The sequence below is a fragment of the Humulus lupulus genome, chromosome 9 (genome assembly GCF_963169125.1).
Source record: "Humulus lupulus chromosome 9, drHumLupu1.1, whole genome shotgun sequence".
Taxonomy (NCBI): Eukaryota; Viridiplantae; Streptophyta; class Magnoliopsida; order Rosales; family Cannabaceae; genus Humulus; species Humulus lupulus.
Window position 1 is genome coordinate 128,219,024 of NC_084801.1, and position 24,265 is coordinate 128,243,288.

The window sequence follows — 24,265 nt, forward strand, 5'->3', positions numbered from 1 at the left end:
TTCTTGCTAGTTTTAAAAAAAAAACAATTTGTTGATAATTGATAGTAGATTATATTATATGTTTAATATGATATTATTCTAATAAGTGAGTTTAAGTTTAATTCATTTTTATTTAAGTTATAAAACGTATGATTTTATTATTTTTAAATAATTAAAATATCTAAAAAATATCATATTTTAATTTGTTTAATTATTTATTATTTTTAAATAATTATCATTGTAAAATATCTCAAAAATATCATTTTTTAATTTGTTTAATTATTTATTATTTTTAAATAATTATCATTGTAAAATATCTCAAAAAATCTTATTTTAATTTTTTTAATTATTTATTTTATTTTATTTAAGTTCAAGTGATGTTTACAAACTACCGTTAAATATAAGAATATTCTATTAAATATAATAATATTCTGTTAAAGTTAACATTAAAAAATAAATAAAAAACTGTTAAAACCAAGAATTTCCGTTATCTACACACTTATTATATATAAGAGATACTAGATACAAGTAATGTGCAATATGCACGTTTGTTTAGTTTTATTTATAGAATTTATTAATTATTTTTATTAAATTTATATTAATGTCATATAAATTTTGAAATAAATATCCTATTTTAATTAAATAATTTATTTATTTTTGTTTAAGTTTATTCTAGTTTTTGAATTTGAGAGTGACAAAAAGAGATTATATATTATATATTTAATGTAATATTAAATATAATACGTGTATTTTAAATTTAAGTTTTTTGTTATTTTTTTTAAAAGCAATTTGTTGCTAATTTACAGTAGATTATATTATATGTTTAATATGATATTATTTTAATAAGTGAGTTTTAGTTTAATTAAATTTTATTTAAGTTATAAAAATTATGATTTTATTATTTTTAAATAATTATCATTGTAAAATATCTCAAAATATCATATTTTAATTTGTTTAATTATTTATTATTTGAAAATAATTATCATTGTAAAATATCTTATTTTAATTTGTTTAATTATCTATTATTTTTAAATAATTATCATTGTAAAAAATCTTAAAAATATCCTATTTTAATTTTTTAATTATTTATTTTATTTTTGTGGATGCTCAAAATTTCATGCTTGTGAAAGACCCAAAGTGCATACTCAAGTCCCTTAAACGCCTAAGTATAGGCCCTACAGGGGGCATCTCACGAGGGCCTCGCGCCCAGCCACCAGCCTCGCGCGAGGCACCTCGCGTGGGCCTCATGCCCAGCCGCCCCGCCCCACCCCGCCCCGCTGGAGGCGTCTCGCGAAGGCCACGCCTCGCTGAGAGCGTCTCGCGTGCCACGACTCCAGCGTGCCCAGCAGCCAACAGCCTTGCGAGGGCCTCACGCGCCTAGCCGCGCCTCGCTGAGAGCGTCTTGCGTGCCACGGCTCCAGCGTGCCTAGCAGCAAGCAGCCTCGCGAGGGCCTAGCGCGCCTATCCGCGCCTCGCTGAGAGGCGTCTCGCGTGCCACGTCTCGGCGTGCCCAGCAACCTCGCGAGGGGCATCTCGCGAGGGCCTCGCGCCCTAGGCCACGCCTCGCTGAGGGCGTCTTGCGTGCCACATCTTGGCGTGCCCAGCAGCCTCGCGAGGGCCTCGCGCCCCAGGCCACGCCTCGCTGAGGGAGTCTCGCGTGCCATGTCTCGGCGTGCCCAGCAGCCTCGCGAGGGGCGTCTTGCGAGGGCCTTGCGCCCCAGGCCACGCCTCGCTGAGGGCGTCTCGCGTGCCATGTCTTGGCGTGCCCAGCAGCCAGCAACCTCGCGAGGGGAATCTCGCGAGGGACTTGCGTCCCTAGCCGCGCCTCGCGTGAGGGTGTGCCACCTAGATGCTTTGCCTCACGAGAGGCATCTCGCGAAGGGCCTCGCGCCCTTCTAGCCACTCCTCGATGGAGGCGTCTCGCGGAGGCTTGCATCACGCCTCCTCTTAGTACACTCAATCCTACGAGGCCTCATCCGCACCACTAGGGGTCACCTCCCCAAAATTGGCCTCACAAGAGGGGTTCTATCTTGCCCCTTAAGATTAGCGCCACTTACTGGACACCGCTCTTACCGTGAGTCCAACAAGAGGTAACATCATGGATCTCTCCAACGCACCAATAAGGGTGCGTTGGAGGTGCCTCGCAGCGATTCACACCAAGTTAGAAGAAGTACGGACACTAAGCCCATGTCAGACAAGTAGTGGCCGTACAAGCAAAGTACTTGTTACGGTCCACACCAGACAACCTCTGACACTCGTATTCAGTAAGTAGTGGAGACATCCCCACGGATTCTGACCATGTACTGGAGCCGACACCACTACCCCTAAAACCACTCTCCTGCTAGTGTACCAATGTACTATCTGGTCCCCTGGACCACCATGTATCAAGGGCCATTAGAGCCCACTATAAAAGTAATCCCACTTCCACTTGGAGGGGGGTTGGAAAAAACACTATAGCACTACACCATAAGAAATATAAATTCAGTTCACCATTTTCCTTCTGCAAGTGTTCTTGGAGTTTCCAATTAGATCTTTGAAGTTTTTCTTTTGATAATCTCTACATTCCTATTTTTCTAACTTAACTTGGTTGACGAGTTCTCACCGTCAACAGTTTGGCGCCGTCTGTGGGAAGGATAGATTGCAAGTCACTGTTCTTCCGTCGATTCCAATAAGAAAAAATGTCGCGACGTTCGAAACGGTTGAGAGAGCCGCGCGAGGTGGAAGTCCACCTTGACGGAGATCAGCTAAAAGCCTCCATGAGGGATCCTCCTCCACCTGCAAACATGGAGGCCCCAAGGGAGCCTGAGGCGCCCAGAGATGAAAGGGAGGCCTCGTCCCCGGCAGTCCCACCTAAGGAGGATCGCCCAAGGTCGGCGGCTGCCCCAGCAAGGGGCGCCGATGAGTTCCTGCCTCCAAAGCCGCCGCAGGTGCCAAACCCCGGTCGGCAGGATCCAGGCCCATCAAAGCGCCGGGCTGACAGCACCCTCGGGTCCACTCCATCAGCTCGAGCTCGAAGTCTCAATTCTACGAAGATGAGATACGAGAACTATTATATTTTAATATAATGTTTGATTGATTAAATAAGTGTTACAAAAAGTGATTATTTAATCTAGTGGGGGAATGTTATATTATTTCATATAATATAATATTAGATTAAATAATGTGACAAAATGTGATTTGTCACACCTTGTAACATATTATTGAGAGTCACAAAATTGGACTAATGTGTGTGCCCAAATGTGACATATTTTGGAGTTACAAAATCAGTTACAAATTTGTAACTCCCAAATATTACCCAATAATGTGTATATTTTATGTTACACATTTGAGATTGGATTTCATAAAGTCATGATGATATATGACTGTTGGAGACATGTTTTTAACTCCCAATAGGTGTTTGGAGGTTACAAAATCATGTGGGAAAGGATTTGGGACGTTTTGGAAAAATGAATTTTTTGTGCTGAAAATGGCCTGTGGCCGCGGCCTGGGGGACAGAAGCCAGTGGCCGCGGCCACTGAAAAGTCCTGGCCGCGGCCAGTGAGGCTGACAGCCTATGTGAATTTTCAGTTTTTTCCAAATTGAACGGTTCTAACATCCCAAATAACTCCCAAATCTCCATTTTAATTCCATAAACATCCAATTAAACATTGGTAACAGCCATGAGGGTTGGTGGAATTTGAAATTCAAAGGGGTATCTCAAACTCTATAAATAGGAGCCTAATGCTCACTTGTAAGACAACACCATTTTCCATCCACAAAGCACTTGGCTGGAAAATACACCAAAAGGCTTAATAATTCCAGAGAGCTATTTCCTAGAGAGATCCCTTAGTGCTTAGAGAATAGGGGGAAATAAGCTTTTGGAAAAAGGTCTTGAACCTTGTTCAAGTTGGTGATCCCCACTACTCTACACTTTGGTTGTGTGAGAGTTTGTTTGTGTTTTCATTCTTTTGTTCTTCTTATCTACTTGTATTATTATAGCATTGAGTTTGTAATATTCTTCTTCTACATCTTTCTATTTACTTGTATTTTGAGCAATTGAGTTGTAATATTTATTTAATCAATATTATCTTGTCCATTGTATTTTTGCATAGAGTTGTATTTGGTTTTTCCATAATTCCATTGAGCAATAATATATATTCTCTAACAAGAACTTCATCGCAAGAATTAGAGGCTAAAAACCACCCTGGAAAACATGCAAGAGGTGCTAAATGGGTTGTTGCAAGGGAGATCAAACGTGACACTCCCTAAGTGGAAAGAGAGAGACTAGAGGGGGGTCGAAACCACCGTCCCAGTAGATGATGGAAATACCCGACTCTCCACTAGTAACACCCCCCGAATGAAGCAGCGCAAATGTCCCGGACGACCGAAATAGCCCCAGAAGCCAGAGCCGAAGACCAATGCTGCCCCTCATAAAGATGACGAGGTCACCTCAAGGAGAACGCCCTCAGATTTACGAGAGGAACTCAACAAAAAGAGGGTGGGTAAAAGGACCACACCCCCTATGGCACCCCGAGAAGGCAAAGGAAAGGGGGATCCTAACCCGTCCGCTTTGAGAGACTCCCTAAGCCAGAGGAGGCAGGACCTGGACACAGAAATGAGGAGCATGCGAAGCAAAATCGTCACCGCTTCCGGAGGTCAAGCCTTTGAGGAAGAGTTCGATCATGAGTCACCCTTCATCAAGGAGATCCAAGCCATCCAGCTCCCAGCCAACTTTAAGGAGCCCCATATGACCCCCTACGAAGGAAGCACAGATCCAAAATTGTTGGAAAAACTTATACAGGATCTTTATTTATTTTCATGTATATCTAATATTAAACAAATTAATACGAGATAGCCTAAAACATGTTTCTAAAATTGAATTCAAGAGAAACAAAGAATAGAATACTTACAGTATACGCAGCGGAATTAAAGAGTCCTTCCTTCAGTTTCTCTAACTCTTGTATCCTCTCTGTCGCAGAGTATTATCAAGAAACTGAACCGATCTTCTATTTTCTTCACAATCTTCCAATGTATCCTTAGAACCACTTAGACTAGTGTGGGAAATTCTCAACACATGAGATAAATATAGAGAGAAGAAGAGAAAATAACAAAGAGGTTTAGAAAAGGACTTGTGTTTAGAGAGAATCTAAAACTATCAGAAAATCTGACTTGTGACTTATCAAACTTCTGTTTTGACTTCTCAGAAATCTTAACTGATGACTTCTCTCTAAGCACTCCTTTTATAGACTCAATTAGGTCATTTAATTTAATTAAAAAATCAATAAAATAATAGCTATTTTGAAGCCCTAGGTCGAAATTATCATGGGCTATAGGCCGTGAAATTTCCCATTTGATTATAAGCCCATTGGACTTGAAATCAAGGCCTGTATTATTTTCTATTGATTTAATTAATTAAATAATTATTTAAATCCTTTATCAAATTAATTATTTATAATTTGAACCTTGATTTAAACTTATTTATTAATTTAGATACAAATTTATCTTAATTAAAAAATCTGCCATAATTTCTCTTTTCTTCTCAAAATTACACAACTCTGTGAAACTATCCAAAATTGACCTGGTCAACTTTAATAATTCTAATTGATGATTAAATCAATTAATTGAGACTATCTAGATGATTTTATCCAAGGTACAATGGGGACCATGGGCCTATGAAATCAAGCTCCAATAAGTTATCATAAATCTAACAAATAAATTTACTAACTTATTAATTCCTCGTGACTCCACTATAGACTCGGAATTGCACTCTTGAATTCATAGAACGCTCTATAACAAATATAGATACGCTATTAATTATCCATTGTTACAACCATAATTGTCACTCAATCCTCTATAGACGGTCTACAATGAGATAGGACTAAAATACCGTTTTACCCCTTATTGTATTTTATCCTTAAAACACTTAGTTCCTTGTAAATGATATTTCAGTAAACTAATTTAATTACTGAAATGAGATCTCTATCATTTAACACCTTGAACCAAACTAAAAGGAAACCATCGTTTCACTTCTTCATCAGAAGCTATAGAAGTTCATATCTATGATTAACACTCCCACTCAATTATACTACCGAGTTCCCAAGATGTAAGTATGGGCTAGTCCGTAGGGTAAGCTGGTAACGAACAAGTCAAAGAACTCAAATAATACAATCAGTTAGAATACTAACCACTCAGAATTGAGATTGAATTGACCTATGGTCAACTATATGATATGAATAGAATATATAATAACAGTATGTTTACTTATCTTATCAACTGTCAATATCGGTCCTGTCCGATGTAACAAATACATCCGATCTTATCTACTTTGCTAATGTTCTGGAAAGAACATAACACTATAATGTGAAAGTAGATCATATCGTAGATTGGCAAGTCAGTGTAAATCCAATGCACTGACTAATCTTAGGACTAACTTATTTTGAACATATAATCATATTTATATTCCACTGTGATTACGTCACTATAAATAAGATTAGCTATATGCTCGGGATTTAATAGAAGTTTATATTAAACAAATAATCATGAAAATAAAACATCTGAGCAAAGTGATTGACCAAGTCAAAAAATGATTTCTATTCTTTTATTGATAATAAAATGAGATTACAAAGAATTTGGGTTTTAATTAGGGCATAAAACCCCAACTTTAAGGAGCCCCATATGACCCCCTACGAAGGAAGCACAGATCCAAAATACCATTTGGATGCATTTAACAATCTGATGAAACTGAGGGGAATTAGTAGCGGGGCCAAATATCACTGCTTCGCTGTCAGATTGAAAGGACCTGCGTACAAATGGTTCAAAAGACTTAGACCGGGGTCCATCAGATCCTGGCAACAGTTTTCCGATGAATTCCTCCAGCAGCACCATGCCGTGCGGGACTACACAATGCCAGGCACCATCCTCGCCAATGTGAAGCAAGGAGAAAATGAGAGTCTAAAGAGCTACATTCACAGGTTCAATATGGAGGCAGCTAAAGTAGGGAGCTTGACCTGCCGAGAGCTAAAAATGGCCATCACAGCTGTGTCCTGCAACACAATCATATAGGGCCCTGCCCTGCATACAAGCTCTACAGGAACAATAGTTTTCTTACCTGTGTCCCGAGCTTTCCAAGCACCGATGTCCCGAGCACAGTCCCCTAATTTGAGCCTCATCGAAACCCTAGTCACAACACATTAACAATATTCATCCATCAAGTTCTAATCCATTAAATAACTTCGAGCCATAATTCTAATCTCCGGGACCTTGAATTCTATCAATCCGGGTGATAAAATCCATCCCGAGCATTAACCTTTGAGTTCCCAAGCCAAACACACTTTAAAGCTCAAAATTGCACTAAGAGACGCGGCCCCATAAAGCCATCCCGCGGCCCGCCCCCAAAATAGAGAGCAACCCCAACTCAGGGCAGGCGCGCCGCGGCCCTAGCTAGGGCATGTCGCGACCCGCCCTCCTTCCTGGCCACCAATGTGCTTTAGAGGGCTGCGGCTTAGCAAGAACAATGCCACAGCCCGACCCTTCGAACCCAGAAAAATCCTCCATTTTTGTCACGAAAACCCATCCAATTAACCCCAAAATCAACCCAACAACTCAAGCTAACCATCACAGAAGTTATATCATGAACTCAGCAACAAAACCTAACAATAATTCTAGCTCAAAACCTCATCAAACTCAAGAATGATCCATCACCAACACACATGCAAAACTCTAACATCTCAGCAGAAAACCAGCCGCAATTCAACACAACTCAACATATTAAAAAGCTTACCTTGAGCAGAAGTGATTCCCTAAATCAGTTCCCTAAGCTCCAAGCCTCTAGCTCCCAAAATCCTAGCTGAAATTCCTTAGTCTTTGATTAAATTTCACCAAGAGTTCTCCAAGCTTCCAAAGGAGAGAAAACTTCAAGAGGGGTAAGTTTCTACAAGTTTCTGAGTGTTTCTTGAATTATGTTTTATTTAACTTAAGCTTCTAAGGTTACCTCAAAGCTCGGGGTGCCAAAAACGTCCCCGAGGGCAAAATGGTAAATTTCCCCAATATTCCCTCCTAAACATTCTAATCTCAAATATATCTCCAAATATTTATTTCCGTAACCCGATAACCCCATAAAACATCTAATACCCGAAATACCCATTGACTCGTCCCGAGTCAGATTCTCAACCCCGTTGTGACTTTCTAGCTAACAGCTCACAAGGACTGTCTCGGATCGTGCTACACAGATATATCACAAGTATATCGCATTTATCTCATTTATCACATTTATGCCCTCAACAAGCTAAAATTACAAACATGCCCCTAATATCAAAACGGGGCCCACATGCATATTTAATTCAACTAAACATGCATCTCTAATCACATATTCACATAAATTCACATATTATAGCAATAATTCACTTATTGCCCTCCAGGCACGCTAATCAAGGCCCTAGGTCTTATTAGCAAATTTGGGTCATTACAGAATCTGAAGCCGAAGGATTGAATCTGAAGTTGAAGGATTGAATTTGAAGCCTTTGTCGACGGTGATGGGGAAGAAGAAAACCAGAGCATTAAGAAAAAAGAAAGGACACCCAAAAGAGTGTAGGGATGAGAACGAGATTCCCTTTTACGGTGAGTATTTAATGTTTACTTTTTATTCTTTTTGATTTTGTATTGGGTCAGTTTTTGGGAAGGAGAAGATGGAGAGGAAAGAATGAATCTTGCAGAGCTTTGTCCTCACAAAATGTGGTTTTTTTGTTGTTGTATAAAATGGGTTTGGTCAAAGGAATCTTAGATAGTGTTTTTTTGGAGTTTTCTGTAGTGGTTTGTTAGGTCGATTGGGGTGTGTGGGGTGCGTGGGGTCTGTTGTGTATTGGTGCGTGTGTGTGTTTGACTTTGCTTGATAACAAGTACTAAAAGCAGGTTTGAAAGCATATTTTGGGACCACCCAAACTTTAGTTATTCAGTAATTGTCACATTAAATGTTTTTTTGATCTAAAATTGTCACATTAAATGTTGTTGTATTTTGCAGACCCAAATTCAGGAATCTTCACTCTAAAAGTGTGTCACAGTGGACAACTCAAGCATGTAGCTAACATTCCAACCTACCTTGGTGGGTGTTATACCCAAAAAATAGGAAGGTGCATTCTAGGAGAGTTAAGGGGAATGGTCCTAGGAGACCCCAAGGAGGATGTGGTCCTAGGAGATCCCAAGGGTGTGTAGGAGGTAAGCCTCCCAAGGTTTTCTAAGTGTTGGCTCGAACGTGTCCAAGGTAAATAGCTAAGGAGGAGGAGTCTCATGCAAGAGAATGGAGACTTAGATTTTGATAAGGAGAGCCTATACAATGTTCGATCGGACATGTTTGGGAGATGCTAAAGGAGGTTGCCTCAATGTTGTCCAAGGTGAGGTGCCAAGGAGGTTGCCTCGGACCACCTTGGTCCGAGGAGAAGCCAAGGAGATTGGTTCAAGGAGGAACATGGCATGCTAGAGGAGAGTGCATGTTAGAGGAGAGAAGTGCATCTCCTACCACCATGCACGTTCAACCCACCAAAAACATGTCCTACCACCATGCATATCCTACCACCATGCATGTTCAACCAGCACTTGCATGGGTAGTGAGTAGGAGGTGGACCAACTAGCTAGAGGAGACTAAGTCAGACACAACTCCAACAACGTACGCGGGAATCTCTCATTCTTCCCACAAATGAGGAGTTTGTTACATTTCGAATTTTGAATGTTTATTTGTAATATAAATGTAATAAATATAATAAAATATCCCTATTATAAGGGGATATCAGTTGAGGATCCCAGGCCTATAAATAGAGAGCTTATGGGATGAGAGAAGGGCTTCTTCTGCTTCTTCTTTCTAGAGAGAGAAAATTGGGTCTGTCTATTCTAGAGAGAGAAAGTGCTGAAATTAGAGAGAATACTTGTATTTTCACAATCTGTACTGAAGAAACTCAGTTGGCTCAGTCCATCTGATCTTGAGTATAGATTTATAAATCACAACTCTAAGTGGATTAGGCTATTACCGACAATCGGGGCTGAACCACTATAAAAATCTCGTGTGTTCTTTATTTTCTTTATTGTACCGTCTGTGTCGTTTTTATTTCTCTTGAAGGCTTGTCGCTATTGACGTTCTCACGTCGTTGGCTAAAAACGCAATCAACAGTGGGGTTACTAATTAATACATTTCCAAGATGTGGATAGCATGAGCATGTTTGAGCTATATCAGATTGCTAGAGATTTAGGTTTCACAAATCCATAGGAGATTGCTTTTTATTTTAAGTGTGTTAATGGAATGTGTAACTACTGATGTAGTTTTACTTGAGAAGATTGAGGATTGTGTGAAGAGATGCAATGTTGTGGAATGTTTTTTTTTGTCAACTAGAAGTGACTGAAACTCAAGCTTCAGTAGTAACTGGTGTGAATGAGGATGTTGAAATTGATTTAGGTGCTCAAAATGATGCTAGAAATGGGGTGAATGATGATGTTGAAACTGTTTTAGGTGCTGAAAATGATACTCGGGTTAATGTGAATGGAGATGTTGAAACAGATTTAGGTGAGGAAATAGCAACACAATCTGATGGGGCTATATTGAATGAAGATGCATGTGGGAGTAAGCTTGGTTTTGATGGGCTTGGTTTGGGAGATGTAAGTAGGCCTGGTTTGGATGAGGATGTCACTGAATCTGGGCCTGTTTTAAATGAGGATAAGACTGAACATGGGCCTGTTTTGGATGAGGATGTGACCAAATCTAGGCCTGTTTTGGATGAGCAAAATGCTACTGAAAATGAACAGTCAAGTGAAGACAACGATTATGGTGTAGATCCAGAGTATGCACAAAGTGAAGATGACTTAGATGTGGGGGAGGCAGCTGAAAACCACTTGAAATGATTAGGGAAAAAGCCTATAGACATTGACATAGGAGATGTGGGTATACAATATTCTGACAGTGACTTTGTTCCACAAGATAGTTCAAGTGAGGATGAAGATGAGAATGATGAGGAGATTGAGGGGATCCACAAACCAAACAAAATGTACAGAAAAACCAAGCTGCTAGAGCTTCCTCAGTTTAGGGCTTCAATTAACATGGAAAAACCAGTGTTGAAGCTCGGGTTATCATTTCCAAATGGGGCAGTTTTTAAGCAAGCAATTAGGGAGTATGCAATCCAAAATGGAAAGGACATTTTTTTAAAGAAGAATGACCCTCATAGGATTAGGGCTCAATGTAAAGGTGTTGGCTGTTCATGGGTTTGTTTTGCATCGAAGATTGATGACACCACTACATTTGTCATCAAAACCTATAATGATGAACACAAATGTGCTAGAAAGAATACAAATAGATTTGCAACTTCTAGATGGTTCAGTCGGAAGTACATGAATGAGTTCAAGATGAATGACAAGTGGGGAATCTCTTCTTTCATGCACAAGGTTAGTAAGGACAATGTCATTGAGATTACATGGGACAAAGCTTATAGAGCTTGGCTGATGGCAACTAGAGCAATTGAAGGGAGCTATGAAGAGCAGTATGCTTCTCTTTGGAATTATGCAGAGGAGATTAAGTGAACCAATAGGGGTTCAACTGTTGAGTTTTTGATAGAAGTTGGTGAGAATGGTAAGCCACATTTCAAGAGGATGTATATTTGCTATGCTGGATTAAAAGCAGGTTTCAATGAGGGTTGTAGACCTTTAATTGGGTTGGATGGCTGCCACATTAAAGGTGTACATCCAGGACAACTTTTAACAACAGTTGGAATAGATGGGAATAACCAAATGTATCCTATAGCATTTGTTGTTGTTGAGATAGAAAATAAGGATTCATGGAGCTTGTTTCTGGACCTATTGAAGGTGAACTTAAAAATTGAAAACTCAAACCATTGGAGCTTTATTACAGACAACCAAACAGGTTTAGAGCAAGCCTTGAAGGGTTTGTGGGATGAGGGTGTACCTAAGGCCAAGCACAGGCATTGTGCAAGGCATCTAGAGAAGAATTTCAACAAAGTTTTCAGGGATAAAACATTGAAAGACCTTTTATGGAAAGCTGCAAGAGAGGTAACTATTAGGAGATTCGAAGCTGTGATGTTGGAGATCAAATCAATTATTGATGAGGAAGCATACAACTGGTTATTGGCTACATGTCCACATCACTGGAGTATATCACACTTTAGGACTCAACCTAAGTGTGATATACTTGTAAATAACATGTGTGAGGGATTCAATGGTACAAAGTCAATATTGGCAACCAGAGATAGACCAATATTGTTGATGTTGGAGCGTATTAGGATGTACATGATGCAAAGGCTCACTAAAAATAGGCATTCAGTTATAATGTGGGAGTCTAACATTGCACCAAGGGTCGCAACTGTTCTTGAAAAGAACAAGTTAGAAGCTGGAAGTCACATTCCCACCAAAGGGAGTGAATTCATGTACCAGGTGATGAACATGTACGGGGGCATGTACTCTGTCGATTTGGAAAATTGGGTCTGCTATTGTAGAAGATAGGAACTCACTGGTATTCCATGTAGCCATGTTATTGCTGCTATTTGGCATAAAAGGGAGGATCCAATGACATATGTCTCCAAATGGTATACCAAGGAATACTACATGAAGGCATACGCTCAGCAAATTTTTCCAATTAGGAATCAAGATGAGTGGCCTAGAAGTGGCAAGGTTGGAATGATTAAGCCAATTGGGAAGACTCAACTTGGTAGGCCTAAGAAAAGCATAAGAGTTGAACTTGATGAGTTGGCTCCACCAACATCCAAGAAATTGAAACGAAGATATGTGAGAATGAGATGTTCTGGCTGTGGTGCAGTGGGCCACAACTTCAGAACTTGTGCTAGAAATAACTTCAATTCGGTAAGTTACTATTGTATTATTTGCATTTTGTTTGAAGGATAATGTTTGCTTGTTTTTGGATTGATAAAAAAGATTTGTTTTGGTAGGGAAAAGATAACCCCCCAGCTGATCCTGGTACTTACGATAGAAATAGCAGTCAGCCAGAAAATGCTTCAGTGAGTTCAGCAACAAATCTGAGTGCTCTACAAGGAATAATGCCACCACCTCAGGTATCTCCTAACAACTTCAAATAATGCTCACTGATTTATGTTATCTGGTTTTTATCATTTAAGCTACCTGATTTGTCTATCTTATTTTGTAGCAAGTTTCATTCAACCCACCCCGGCAAGGTAGCAACACAATTGCAACGAGGACCAAACATATTTAGTCAAGGCGGTATCTGATTTTTTGATTGACAAGCAGTGTATTGGATAAGTTTAGAGTTGAAAGTCAATTGCTATGTCTGCTTATGTCTTTGCTATGTCTGCTTTTGTCTCTGTTTTTTGATTAGTCCCATGCTCACTGAATATTATTTCAATGTATTTGAGCAAGGTTGTAAATTTGTTTTAGGATCACTAATGTACTTGAGCAAGGTTGTAAATCACCAATGTACTTGAGCAAGGTTGTATATCTGATTTAGGATCACATTTTGTACACCAGATACTAGTTTACTGAATGAAAATGTTGGCTCAATTTTTACATTATTTTTCTGGTTGTATTATGCTATTGGAAACCTTTTTTTAATCAAATTTCATTACAATTAAGCAACTATATAACTACTAGATATCTCATAATCAATAAAAACACATCACAAATATATATGCTGCCAAATATATAAGATCCAATCAAATACATATACCATAAATGATGTTTTTCTTGATTTCTTCAACACAGTTACATTTTTTTCAGTTAAAACAACAACACAACAATTACATTTCACCATAATGCCAAGTACAAAACAAAAGATAAAAGTACAACAAAAATACAGAGACCAGTTTTGACATCCTCCATCAACATCAAATTTTTTCCAATTTGTTCATCTCTTTTCTCAACAAAAATATGTTGTTGCAAAAGATTGCCTTCGATCTCCTTTACTTTTTTAAACAACCCATTATCACAATTATGTCTTTCACCACTAGGAGGGTCTGTCCAATGAATAAAGCCACAACCATCTCTCTCATTTCTCTGTAAATAAAATACAGAGTTAGATGAGTTTTGATGGCTGTCGTATACCACACAAATTTAACAATAATTTTTCTTTCAATACTTTCAATTATTTCAGTATAATAGCAAATACAGGTCGAACCCACGAGGACTATCGTTCACTTTATTGTTCAAGAATTAAGACTAAAACTTAAAAGGGGATTTTGATTTTTTTTTATGCAAAATTAAATAACATAAATTAGAAAGCAAAATAAAGATTTGGATTACGATATTAAAAAGCAGTTAAAGGTTAATCTCCACCCTCGACAATCATTCCTAATCACTAATAATAAATATTATTCCAATTTCTCAATTAAACTATTAACCCCGCAGATAACGCTAAAGCAGACAATTATCCCAGTCTCCCTATTATAAGTAATCAAGGCGAAGCGCTCAATAATTAACTCTTTTATCTAAGCAATAAATCTATGAAGCATACAATCTATTTAACTTAGATAAAGCATGAAGTTCTATGGAAACAAGTTAATCTAGGCAATAAATTAATGAAGCATATAATTCATTTAACCTAGGTTCTATTTTTCATCACAATCAACAATTCTTTTGACTTAACTATCAATTGCAATTTATCACACACACTTAGAATCCTAAACTATTAGGTGAGTAGTAATTCTAAGATGACAATTGAACAATGTAAAACTTTAATTAGTTGGCCACCTAACAAGAAATTACAAGATTCATAACATTCAATTGGAAAAATGGAAACAATCTAATATTGAGAGAAATTGAAGAACAATATTCATTATTAATAATCAAGAATTCATGTCTTGGGTTTTGAATTAACCCTTAACCTAAAAAGAATCTACTCCATAATTGTAATCATAATCACAAACATAATTATAATTAAAATTAAAGAGATAAAGGGAAGAAAAGAAACTAGATGGATGAACAAGATTGTTGTCGCGTTGTAGTCTTCTCTCCAGCCCCTTCTGAGTCTCTTTTTCTCTCTAAACCGTAATCAAAACTTAATCTAAAATTAACCCTAATAATTATTTATAGTCTCAATTAAATTCTAATTAAAAAGAAATAAAAAATCTGAAAACGACGTCGCGAGCCGCGGCCTAGAACAAAACTGTGCCTAAATCTGTCCCTCAGGCAGCGGCCTGAAATTTTCGCGCAGCGGCCTGAGTTTTACGCGCAGCGGCCTGTCTGGAAGAAAAATCCTGAAAGTGCAATTTCCACTTAAAGTGCCGCGGCTTGAGTTTTATGAGCCGCGGCCTACCTCGAAATTCTTCAATTCTTGATCTTACAAAGCTTCCACGTCGCCACCACTTCCACAATTCAATCCCAAAAGCTTTGAATACTCCTAAAACTTTATTTTAACTACACTTGCCATCAAAATGTTAGATTTATCATCATAAAACGCAACGTAGAAAATATGTTGTAGAATCACGAAACTTAGTGAAAAATATTAAAAATGCTATCATAACACCATCCAAGCATAGAAAAACTTAACAAATATTAATACAAAAATGACCTTATCAAGTTTAAGCCAATCATAATCAAGAAAAATAATTGAAACAACAAACCTTGTGTCTTGGGCAGCCATAGAACCTTCTCCCAGAATTGTATACAGTCCACGTTATGCCTAGTACGGCCTCACATCCACAACGACAAATAGGGGGACTCCCTTGAACTTCTCCATACCTTTTCCCCCTAGAATATGCCATTTATGATGCTTGATGAACACAAGTGCAGAATGGATAATTAAACCTAGAGTTTGAAGAGAAGAAAATCATGAAGAAGAGGGAAGAGGAAAGAAAATAATGGTAGGCTTAGGTGTATTAATTTTACTTTCAATTTTTCAACCACTATACACACGTATTATGCCACATCACCGAGTAAACGACATAACTGAACGGAATGCTCATAAATTACTAACGTTAAAAGTTCAGGGGGAATTTAAAACATCGCGAATCATTCGGGGGCACTTTCATACAGATGTTATAGTTCGGAGGGAAAAATGCTATTTATTCTTAAAAAAATAAAAAATCGTTAAAACCAATAATTTCCGTCATCTACACACTTATTATATAGAATTAGAAGATATATATGAGGATGAAACAAAACGAAAATTTAAATGATTGTAATGATCATATAAAATGTGTATTGCAAAGATTGTTCCAACTATTTTTTTTGTTTTGTTTTTTTTTTTTATTAGAAGTTTTTAGATATGATGTTTTAGGTTTGGTTATCGGTGTTTGTTTTGGTTTTCCTATTTACTTTCTTGGATTTTCCTTGTGTGAGATTTGACAGTATTTATCTTTGGTTTTTTCCTTCGCTTTTAATCTTGAATAGTTAACGATTATTATGACTTTGGTTTGTATGCCGTGTTACGCTGAGTCTACTGATATTTGTCACCACTTATTTGTTCTTTGGATATCGTTGTGACTTATTAGATAGAGAGTTGTTGTACATGATTTGTCTGCTGCTTGTTAGGAGAATTCCTCTAATAAAAAAAAGAAAAATTTACTCTTTATTACATGTTCCTATTATTTTTTTGGGGGACAAATGATCAAATACTCATTGATAAAATTATTAAAATACAATGGTCATAATACAAGGTAGATATTCTTCCAAACAGACAACTTGGTTTTCTATCTCACACGCTCCTATTATCATCATTAGATAAATATATATTTTTAAAATTGACATAAAAAAGAGAAAACTTGTGTAATATTTTGGTGAACAATTTAATATTACTCCAATGAATATAAATCACACTTGCGAAGAGAGACAACTTTTCATTCATGTGGCACATAACTTAAACAAAGAGTTATACTTTTTGGTCCACAACCCTTGGTACTAGTTATAACTTATGGCACAAACCTAATATAAGATAATATATATTTTCAAATCTGATTTAATAACTGAAATTAAAACATTAATTATACATGATAATGTATATATAATTATCATAAATATAAAATGAAGACATTGTAACTCATCTTAAGCACATGATAATGAAAAATTTATAAATATAAGAGTGGTTATATGGACACTTTCACGCATTTCTTCATAAAAATTGAAAAATAATATATCGTTACTTTCTCTATATTCTCTTTATTTTATATAATAAAACAGCTAACTAATCAGAATTTAAAATATATATAATTTTTAGTTTCCAAACATCATTTTAAAATTATTATGTTTGAATAAAAACCAATCACCCCTAAGGTTGTATTCTTTTTGTTTAAAAAGAAAATAGAAGTGGGAGAAATATTTACAAAAATATTAAAAATGGTAGTTTTGGAAACATCTAAAAAAATTACGATAAATCTAACAAATAAAGCGGTCGGCCCAAAATATAAATTACTTGGCCCATTAAAAACTTGCTTCGGAAGGGAAAAGGCGCGTGGGGTCAGACAAAAGAATCAGAGATTTAAAACTCTTTCTCACTCTCTCCTTCTTCCTCCTTTCCTTTCCACCATTACTACTCCTTCAAACACCATTCCTTTCATCCAAATTCATACACTTTATCCAATACCCATTTCCCTCTCCCTCACGGTACTCTCACTCTTTCCCTCATTCAATCCAGATTCTTTTTCAGGTAACTCAACTCTCCATTTGAAGTTGTTTTGTTTTCTCTGATTTCGTTGCAACTTTGTTAGAGACAATGCTCGTAATGCCTTTTTCTTAATTCTATTGTTACTTTGTTGGATTTGAGATTTGGGTTTGGTTTGTTTGTTCAAGATTCTCTTTATCTTCCCTTGTAGTTTCAGTATCGGTTTCATTAAGTAAAGAAAAGAAGAAGAAATTTTGTTTGGGCGGCGGGATTGTATTAGTTTCTGTTTGATTGTGCTAGTGAACGTTGAATGTTGGTATCAATTGTTTGGTCTTCATTTCTGAGATTATTGCTTGACATGTAGCAATTGTTAAATTTGTTAAAATTCTAACGGGTTTTTTCTTTCTTTTCTTTGATTTCCTCTGTTTTTGTCAACTTGGGTATTCATTCTTTGCATATTTTGCATCTTGCAGGTTGAAGCAGAAGAGCGGCCTGAGATTTTAGAGGCTTATTTGATTTCGGCTGTGCCATTCTTTGTCTTCTCAGAGGTATGGTTCTTGGTACTCTTAAGTCAGATTTTGTTATGGGAATTTAGTAATGTGAGTTATGGCTAAATAATAATATGTGTAGATCGTATTGTGTGTGTCTGATAAAGTATAACACTTTCTTACTTAAGCTGCATACTTAAATTATTGCTCTGTCAGTCAAATAACTTGTCAAAAAAGAAACTTTTTGGTTCTGTCTGACAGTTTTGGTTTTATCATGCAGTGGCTGAAAAGGGTCTTAATTTCTTCTCCTTCTGCTTTTGGTGGGGGGTATGTGATAGTGATAACTGATAATTTCTGTTCAAATGGGGAAGAGTCGGGGGGATATGAAGACCATATGATCCTTAAAAAATGGCATGAGCTTTATATCTTTCTGAAATAACATTCTTGTGTCACTTTCATTTTTACCCTCTATGATCATTTGTTTTAGCAGATTTTATTACATGGAGTATGCCTAATTGAGTCATAGAACTAAGCTAAGATATTACTGTAATGGACTCAAGTCATAATGAATCTACAAAAAGTGTTTTTTTTTTTTAAATGTAGAATTATAATTTGAATTGGATAAATTTTTGCTTGAGAACTATAGTTTATTTAGGGATAGTTTCTTCCTTCTACATACTTGTTTGTCTTCCTTTTTCTTTTCTTTTGTTCAGCATTAACCCTTTGCTCCATTGTAGAGGAGGGGGAGGGTGTAGAATATCATGTGTGGCTTGCTTTGTTCTCATGTAAAACAAATGTTCTTTTTTGTTAGGCTGGTAAAGCTGTTGATGCACCAGAGGGAGCAGATCCATCTAGTTTGGCAAATAAAGTAGCCAAAGTTGCTGGTCCATAAATCCCGGAAACCTGCTGCTACAGTTAAGTCTTGGGATGGCTGCAGGACCCACTGTCATTGAAGCTGTAAAAGAGTTTGCAAAGGAAAATGGATCTTTCCATATGAAGAACCAAGGAAAATCTGATGTTAATGGGAAAGCGAGAGGGAAGGCAGATTTGGCCTATGGGTTTTTCAGCAAAGAGCAGGGTAGCTCGTCTTCTTCTTGTTCAGTTGCAGTCGATGGGGAAGAGAGAGGGAGTGAATATTCTTTAGAATCATTATTTGTTAATGTCTCAGATCGTTCAAAGAATCGTTCTGCTTCTGTTGGTACTGTCTCGAGCATTATTGGCAAGGATTACTTAAAGACTACACAATCCAAACAAGGATATGGCAACACAAACAAATCAATGAAACTAAACTCAAAGGTGTTGCCAGTATCTGAACCTTTGGTAAAAGAAGTTAAGTTAAATTCTGGAAAGGATGATAGAGTGCATAACGAAATGGAGGAGTTTCTGTTCCACATGCTTGGAGATGGATTTCAGTTAGATAGGGATGTGATTCGACAAGTTCTTGGTAATTATTTTGTTTGGGCTGGTTGATCTGTCTTCCTCCTTTTTTTTTATTGCAGTTAATAATTAGGTCAAATGTTTAAAATTACACATTTCTTTTTTAATATTTTATTTCTTTCTACAAATTAGTTCAACAAACAAGGTTGATGCTAAGTGCCTATACTTCACCTTAGATGGAGATTAAATTTAGTTTAGTTTAAATCTAGTAAGAGAAAATAAATTAATTTTAAAACCATTTATATATAATTTGGAGACTGAAATGCCTTTTGAAAACTTTGATACCAAGCAACCATTTACTTTCTACCAAGTTCGGGTATATAACCTTAAACAATTTTGGTGTACTTAATTATTGTCTAGTTTTCTGATTTGATTTGGGATTTTAGTTTGAATAATGTTGATCTATACTTTTACAAAGTTAATCGGGTTTTATGTTGAACTTGCAGATGCTTGTGGGTATGATATGCCAAAGGTACACAAAAATTATTGCTAACTTAAGTTTTTGTGTATTTCCCTTTATTTATATTTTTAATTTCATTAAGAAGCTTTTTTTTCTTAATTTTTTTTATTCAGAGTATGGAGAAACTACTTGATATGTCCATGGTAGCCTTGGACAAAAAGAGCGAATCTCTTAGTGGCTCTACCGACAAGGTTGGTATGATTCTCACATAGGGGAACAAAGTGGCATACAAGATTGTACATGGATTCTTTTCTTCATTACAAAAGATAACACTTCAATGATGTTATTAAAATATACAAACGAGGCTGTGTTTATGTATGTACAAATCTGTATCTTTATGATTGCAGGCATGGTTATACGTACGCACACACAAAATTACATATTTATATATTATTCTCAGTCTCATTTGAGTTGGTTCCTCAGTATACAGGCTTGCATTCAAAAGCTGAATTTCCTTCACATCAGCGGGAGTGCACAAGATATTCCAGGGGGTATGTCTTTTCATCTTTTGTTTAGCTTTCAATCATCTTTCTCATAGTTTCCTAATTTGAGGTGTGATAGGGGGATGCCGATTAATTAGCTGTGTTTGTACAGTACTGAGGATACAGCATCAAACTCAAGTGAAGATTTATCTGCCGTAGAAAAGCAGAAAAATAATCTGGAAAGGGATATTCTGACTTCTTTATTTTGTGCTTCTGATGCTAAGAATGATTCTGTGCTACCTAAAGTAAGAGTTAAGGCAGCAGCGAAGTCGCGGGGCATATTTGGAGATGCTGTGAAGGAACCTCTACGGGACTCTGTAGTAGAACAAAATATAACTGAAGTTCACCCAAAAAAACAGGACGAGTATGGTATGCTTAACATTATTTATTTATAATAAGAGATTTTGCCTTTTTAATCTCTATGGAGTGCAGAGGCTTTTAAGTCAAGGGGGTTAGGTGCAGTGTTTGTTCAGCAATGTATGAATCACTTCTACGAGTATATGTTAAGTATGTCTGTGGCTGGTATTTATGTAATGGGTTTGTTTTGGTTTGATTTTTATATGTTTTGCAGATCAAGATGAGGAAAGGTTCCAGGCTCTTCGCCAAGGTGTGAAGGAGAATAACGAAATGATGAAGCACTATTATAAATCTGTATGTGGCTTTTCATGGCCTCTCTTACATATGTAACATGCTATCGTCTATCTAACCACGTCAGAAAACATACAATGTAGATTTTTTTTAATAGCTTTATAAGTTTGAACTGATGTAATTTTTTGGTTAGGCTGTGGAAGCATGGACAAAGGGAGATCATGTTCTATTTGAGAAACTGAAAGAGCAGGTATGTTGTTATTTGCTATCAAACTTGATTGGATTAAGACTTGTGGTAAGTGTGGTAACAGAGTTATGACTTATGTTCTCATTTGGCAGGGTCAATTTTACCACGAAAAGGCTTTTGAAGCATATGAGGAGTCCAGTCAAATGATTCTTGAAACCAAGTCAGTATCTACTCATATGATCCTTTTCTTCTCTGTCCACTTTTTTTTTTTAATTTCATTTTTTTCCTTTATGTGGAGAGAAGTGTGGAGGCAGAAGATGACATGCTGCAGGACTTGAGTGATTATGATGCCAAGGGGGCAATACGGCTTTTGAAGGATCTTCTTTCGTCACTTTCAGGCATTTCATGTTAGTCTTTGGTTTTCTGCTCATTTCATTTGTTGGGTTATTGTTTGTTAACTGGAGTAATAATATTCGTAAAGAAATATCTTGTTCTTCAGCTATCCAATATCTCAAGCTGATCATAGATGCGAACGGGAAAGAAGACAGCTCCAAAGGACTTCGTAGAAGACGGGTAAGGATAGTTCTTTATGGACTAAATTTCGATGCACCAAATGAGACATTCTGAAGTGATACAGGAAATTATTTGATTAAAAAGGTTAAAGCAATGAGTTTATAATGTGTTGGGTTTGTGTTTTCATCAACAACGGAACAGGTTTTGAAGCTATTAGAGAAAGAATCCATCGAGTGGGTGGAGGGAGAGAGTGCTGGAACAATTCGTATCCGGTTGGATAGCATCAACCCTAAGCGTTTGAGCTTTGTCAAAAAGTAATTACCCTTGTTCTTGATCTTGGAATCAATTAGAGTGAGTGGTTTCTCAAACTTGTTTTGATGATTGGAGTTTGGAGCTGAGATAATTAAGAGTGTCTTATTAACTATGTGTTAAATTGCACGGTGGGAAAACTGCTATCTCGTGTAAAAAAGTGTCTAGCCTAGCGTTGAGATAATTATTACTCTATTTTGGACACTCCAAATCTTATATCCCACTACTGACTGATTAAAATATTTTTTATGCAAGTTTATTGATGTAAAAACACAATATATTATTATTACATTGCCTTGGAGCGAGTGAAATGTGAATTTAATTTTAGACTTGTGATGGAAAATGGTTTTTCTCTCCACAATTACTTTTATATTATTGTAGAATTATAGAAAAACGGAAAAAAGGTAGAATAAGAATCCATTTTGGAAATTAATTTAAATTTTTGACGCTTGATATAATTTAGAATTCCCTCCTACAGCTTTTTTTCACTGGATTTTGCTCTTAGGCCAAACTCTTCCTAAAGGTACATTAGAACTGGTAATTGCATCATCAGTAAATATGTAATGAGGCTATTCTTTTCTTTTTCATTATTCTAGCTATTACATTGAAATATATATATATATATATATTATTATGCGGTACAAAAAATCAAAATTATTGTTATACATGCCTAAATTAGTTTTCTTTTTTACAGTAGACATTTTAATAAATTGATATATTTTAATAAATAATTTTTTTTAATAATTAAAAAGGGGATTGCTTGTCTTATTAAGACACTCAATGGGTGACTTTGTCATGGAACTAGTATGTGTCATGATTTCTTGGTGATGGTGAATGACCTTATCGTCACCCCCTTAATACCATAAAAATACAAAATAAGAAATCAAACTATGGTTCTTTTCTAAAAATAATTAAATAAATTATATATATCTCGGAGTTTTTTTTTTCTTTCATTTATTACTTATAATTATTATATGGAGTATTGTTATGGGGCATATGTAGTGCTAACACCATGTAACATTTATTATATTTCTATAAGTAATTAAGTTTAATATGAATTTAACATTTTAAATTAGAATTTTTTTCCCTCCAATATTACATTTTGCCACCCCAATTAAAATGCCAAGTACAGATTGCAGATTGTGGACACTTTGACACCAAAAGAAGAGGCTTCATCTGGGTTTTGTGATTGATTATGAATTTGATAAAAAAAAATACAAATCAAAGAAAAAGAATGGGCGAAGTGAAATATATATTGAAGAGCCCAAGGTTTTGAACTATATATGTATTAAACCACATTTATACAAATGTGATTATATATGGCTGTTATGGGTGATAGCAATATTCTATTATATATATGGGTCCCAAGCATGGCAACTAGCAGCTAAAGAATATATTGTATGTACTAATTACAAACTCAATAGAATCATAATAATAAAAAGGTTGCAAGCTTAAGCATATTTGGTAATGATAAAGTAGTCATTCTTGAATACATCCCAATCAGATTGGCACATAAATTTCAAAACCACGTTACACCAAACCATGTTCCATTCCAATTCCATGCATATACATATATCTCTCTTTCAAACCCTAACCCTAATATTGTTTTCATTCTATTCTAGCAACAATGACAGTAATATTAGAGAACGGACTCATTCGATTCTTCTTTAAAGAGAAATGAAGAGAGTATTCGTGTAACGTCCAAAATTACCTAATAAGACTTAGGACCTTGATTAGGGGGCCAGGATGACAAATTATAGAAATTATGTGATATATATTTGTATCAATACGTGATTATGTGAGTTATATTATAATATGACTTGATATGCATGATTATGTGTGTTAAATATGCATGTGGGCCAATTTCTGATTAAAATGACAATTTTCGTAATTTGGCCTGTTATGGGTATATTTGGCATATATGGATATATGTGTGTGACCACATTAATATGTGGATATATTTGGGTTACTCTGCACGAGACGGGGAGCAAGCTAGTGGGAAAGTCACAATGGGACCCATACTTGGCTCAGTGTGAGTCAAGGGATATATTGGGTATTTAGTACAATACTGGGTAATGAGAATGAGTATTTGATGATATATTGGGAGTTAGTGAGATCAGGAGGGAAGTTTGACTATTTTTACCCTCAGAGACATTTTTGGGACCCTGAGCATTGGGATTTGTTTGAGGTTAATTAAGCTCGAAGTAACCTATCAGAAACATAAAAAGAATGTTTAGTACGTTCTCTCTCTCTCTCTCGGTATCCCTTTTAACCATTCGTTGCATTTTCGAA

General features: G+C 36.4%; 2 protein-coding genes across 4 annotated transcripts; both read left to right on the forward strand.

Moving 5' to 3' along the window:
* The first annotated feature begins 11,580 nt into the window (after positions 1–11,580).
* Positions 11,581–18,889, forward strand: LOC133800035 (uncharacterized). Its single transcript, XM_062238014.1, has 7 exons — positions 11,581–12,389; positions 12,471–12,804; positions 12,891–13,013; positions 17,983–18,057; positions 18,278–18,324; positions 18,711–18,762; positions 18,809–18,889. Exons 1-7 carry the CDS (start codon positions 11,581–11,583, stop codon positions 18,887–18,889), a joined length of 1,521 nt encoding a protein of 506 aa, XP_062093998.1.
* Positions 17,398–22,304, forward strand: LOC133802413 (putative nuclear RNA export factor SDE5). 3 transcript variants are annotated; one of them, XM_062240714.1, is made up of 14 exons: positions 17,398–17,554; positions 17,983–18,057; positions 18,278–18,324; positions 18,809–19,441; positions 19,881–19,906; positions 20,008–20,085; positions 20,318–20,385; positions 20,489–20,745; positions 20,948–21,027; positions 21,158–21,214; positions 21,304–21,371; positions 21,455–21,558; positions 21,651–21,724; positions 21,866–22,304. In XM_062240714.1, exons 4-14 carry the CDS (start codon positions 18,925–18,927, stop codon positions 21,980–21,982), a joined length of 1,446 nt encoding a protein of 481 aa, XP_062096698.1. In that variant the 5' UTR covers positions 17,398–17,554; positions 17,983–18,057; positions 18,278–18,324; positions 18,809–18,924; the 3' UTR covers positions 21,983–22,304. The 3 variants fall into 3 exon arrangements, with proteins under 3 accessions (XP_062096698.1, XP_062096697.1, XP_062096699.1); XM_062240713.1 differs by lacking the exon at positions 18,278–18,324 and having other exon boundaries at positions 17,399–17,554; XM_062240715.1 differs by lacking the exons at positions 17,398–17,554; positions 17,983–18,057; positions 18,278–18,324 and adding an exon at positions 18,389–18,408.
* The last annotated feature ends 1,961 nt before the right edge of the window (positions 22,305–24,265 follow it).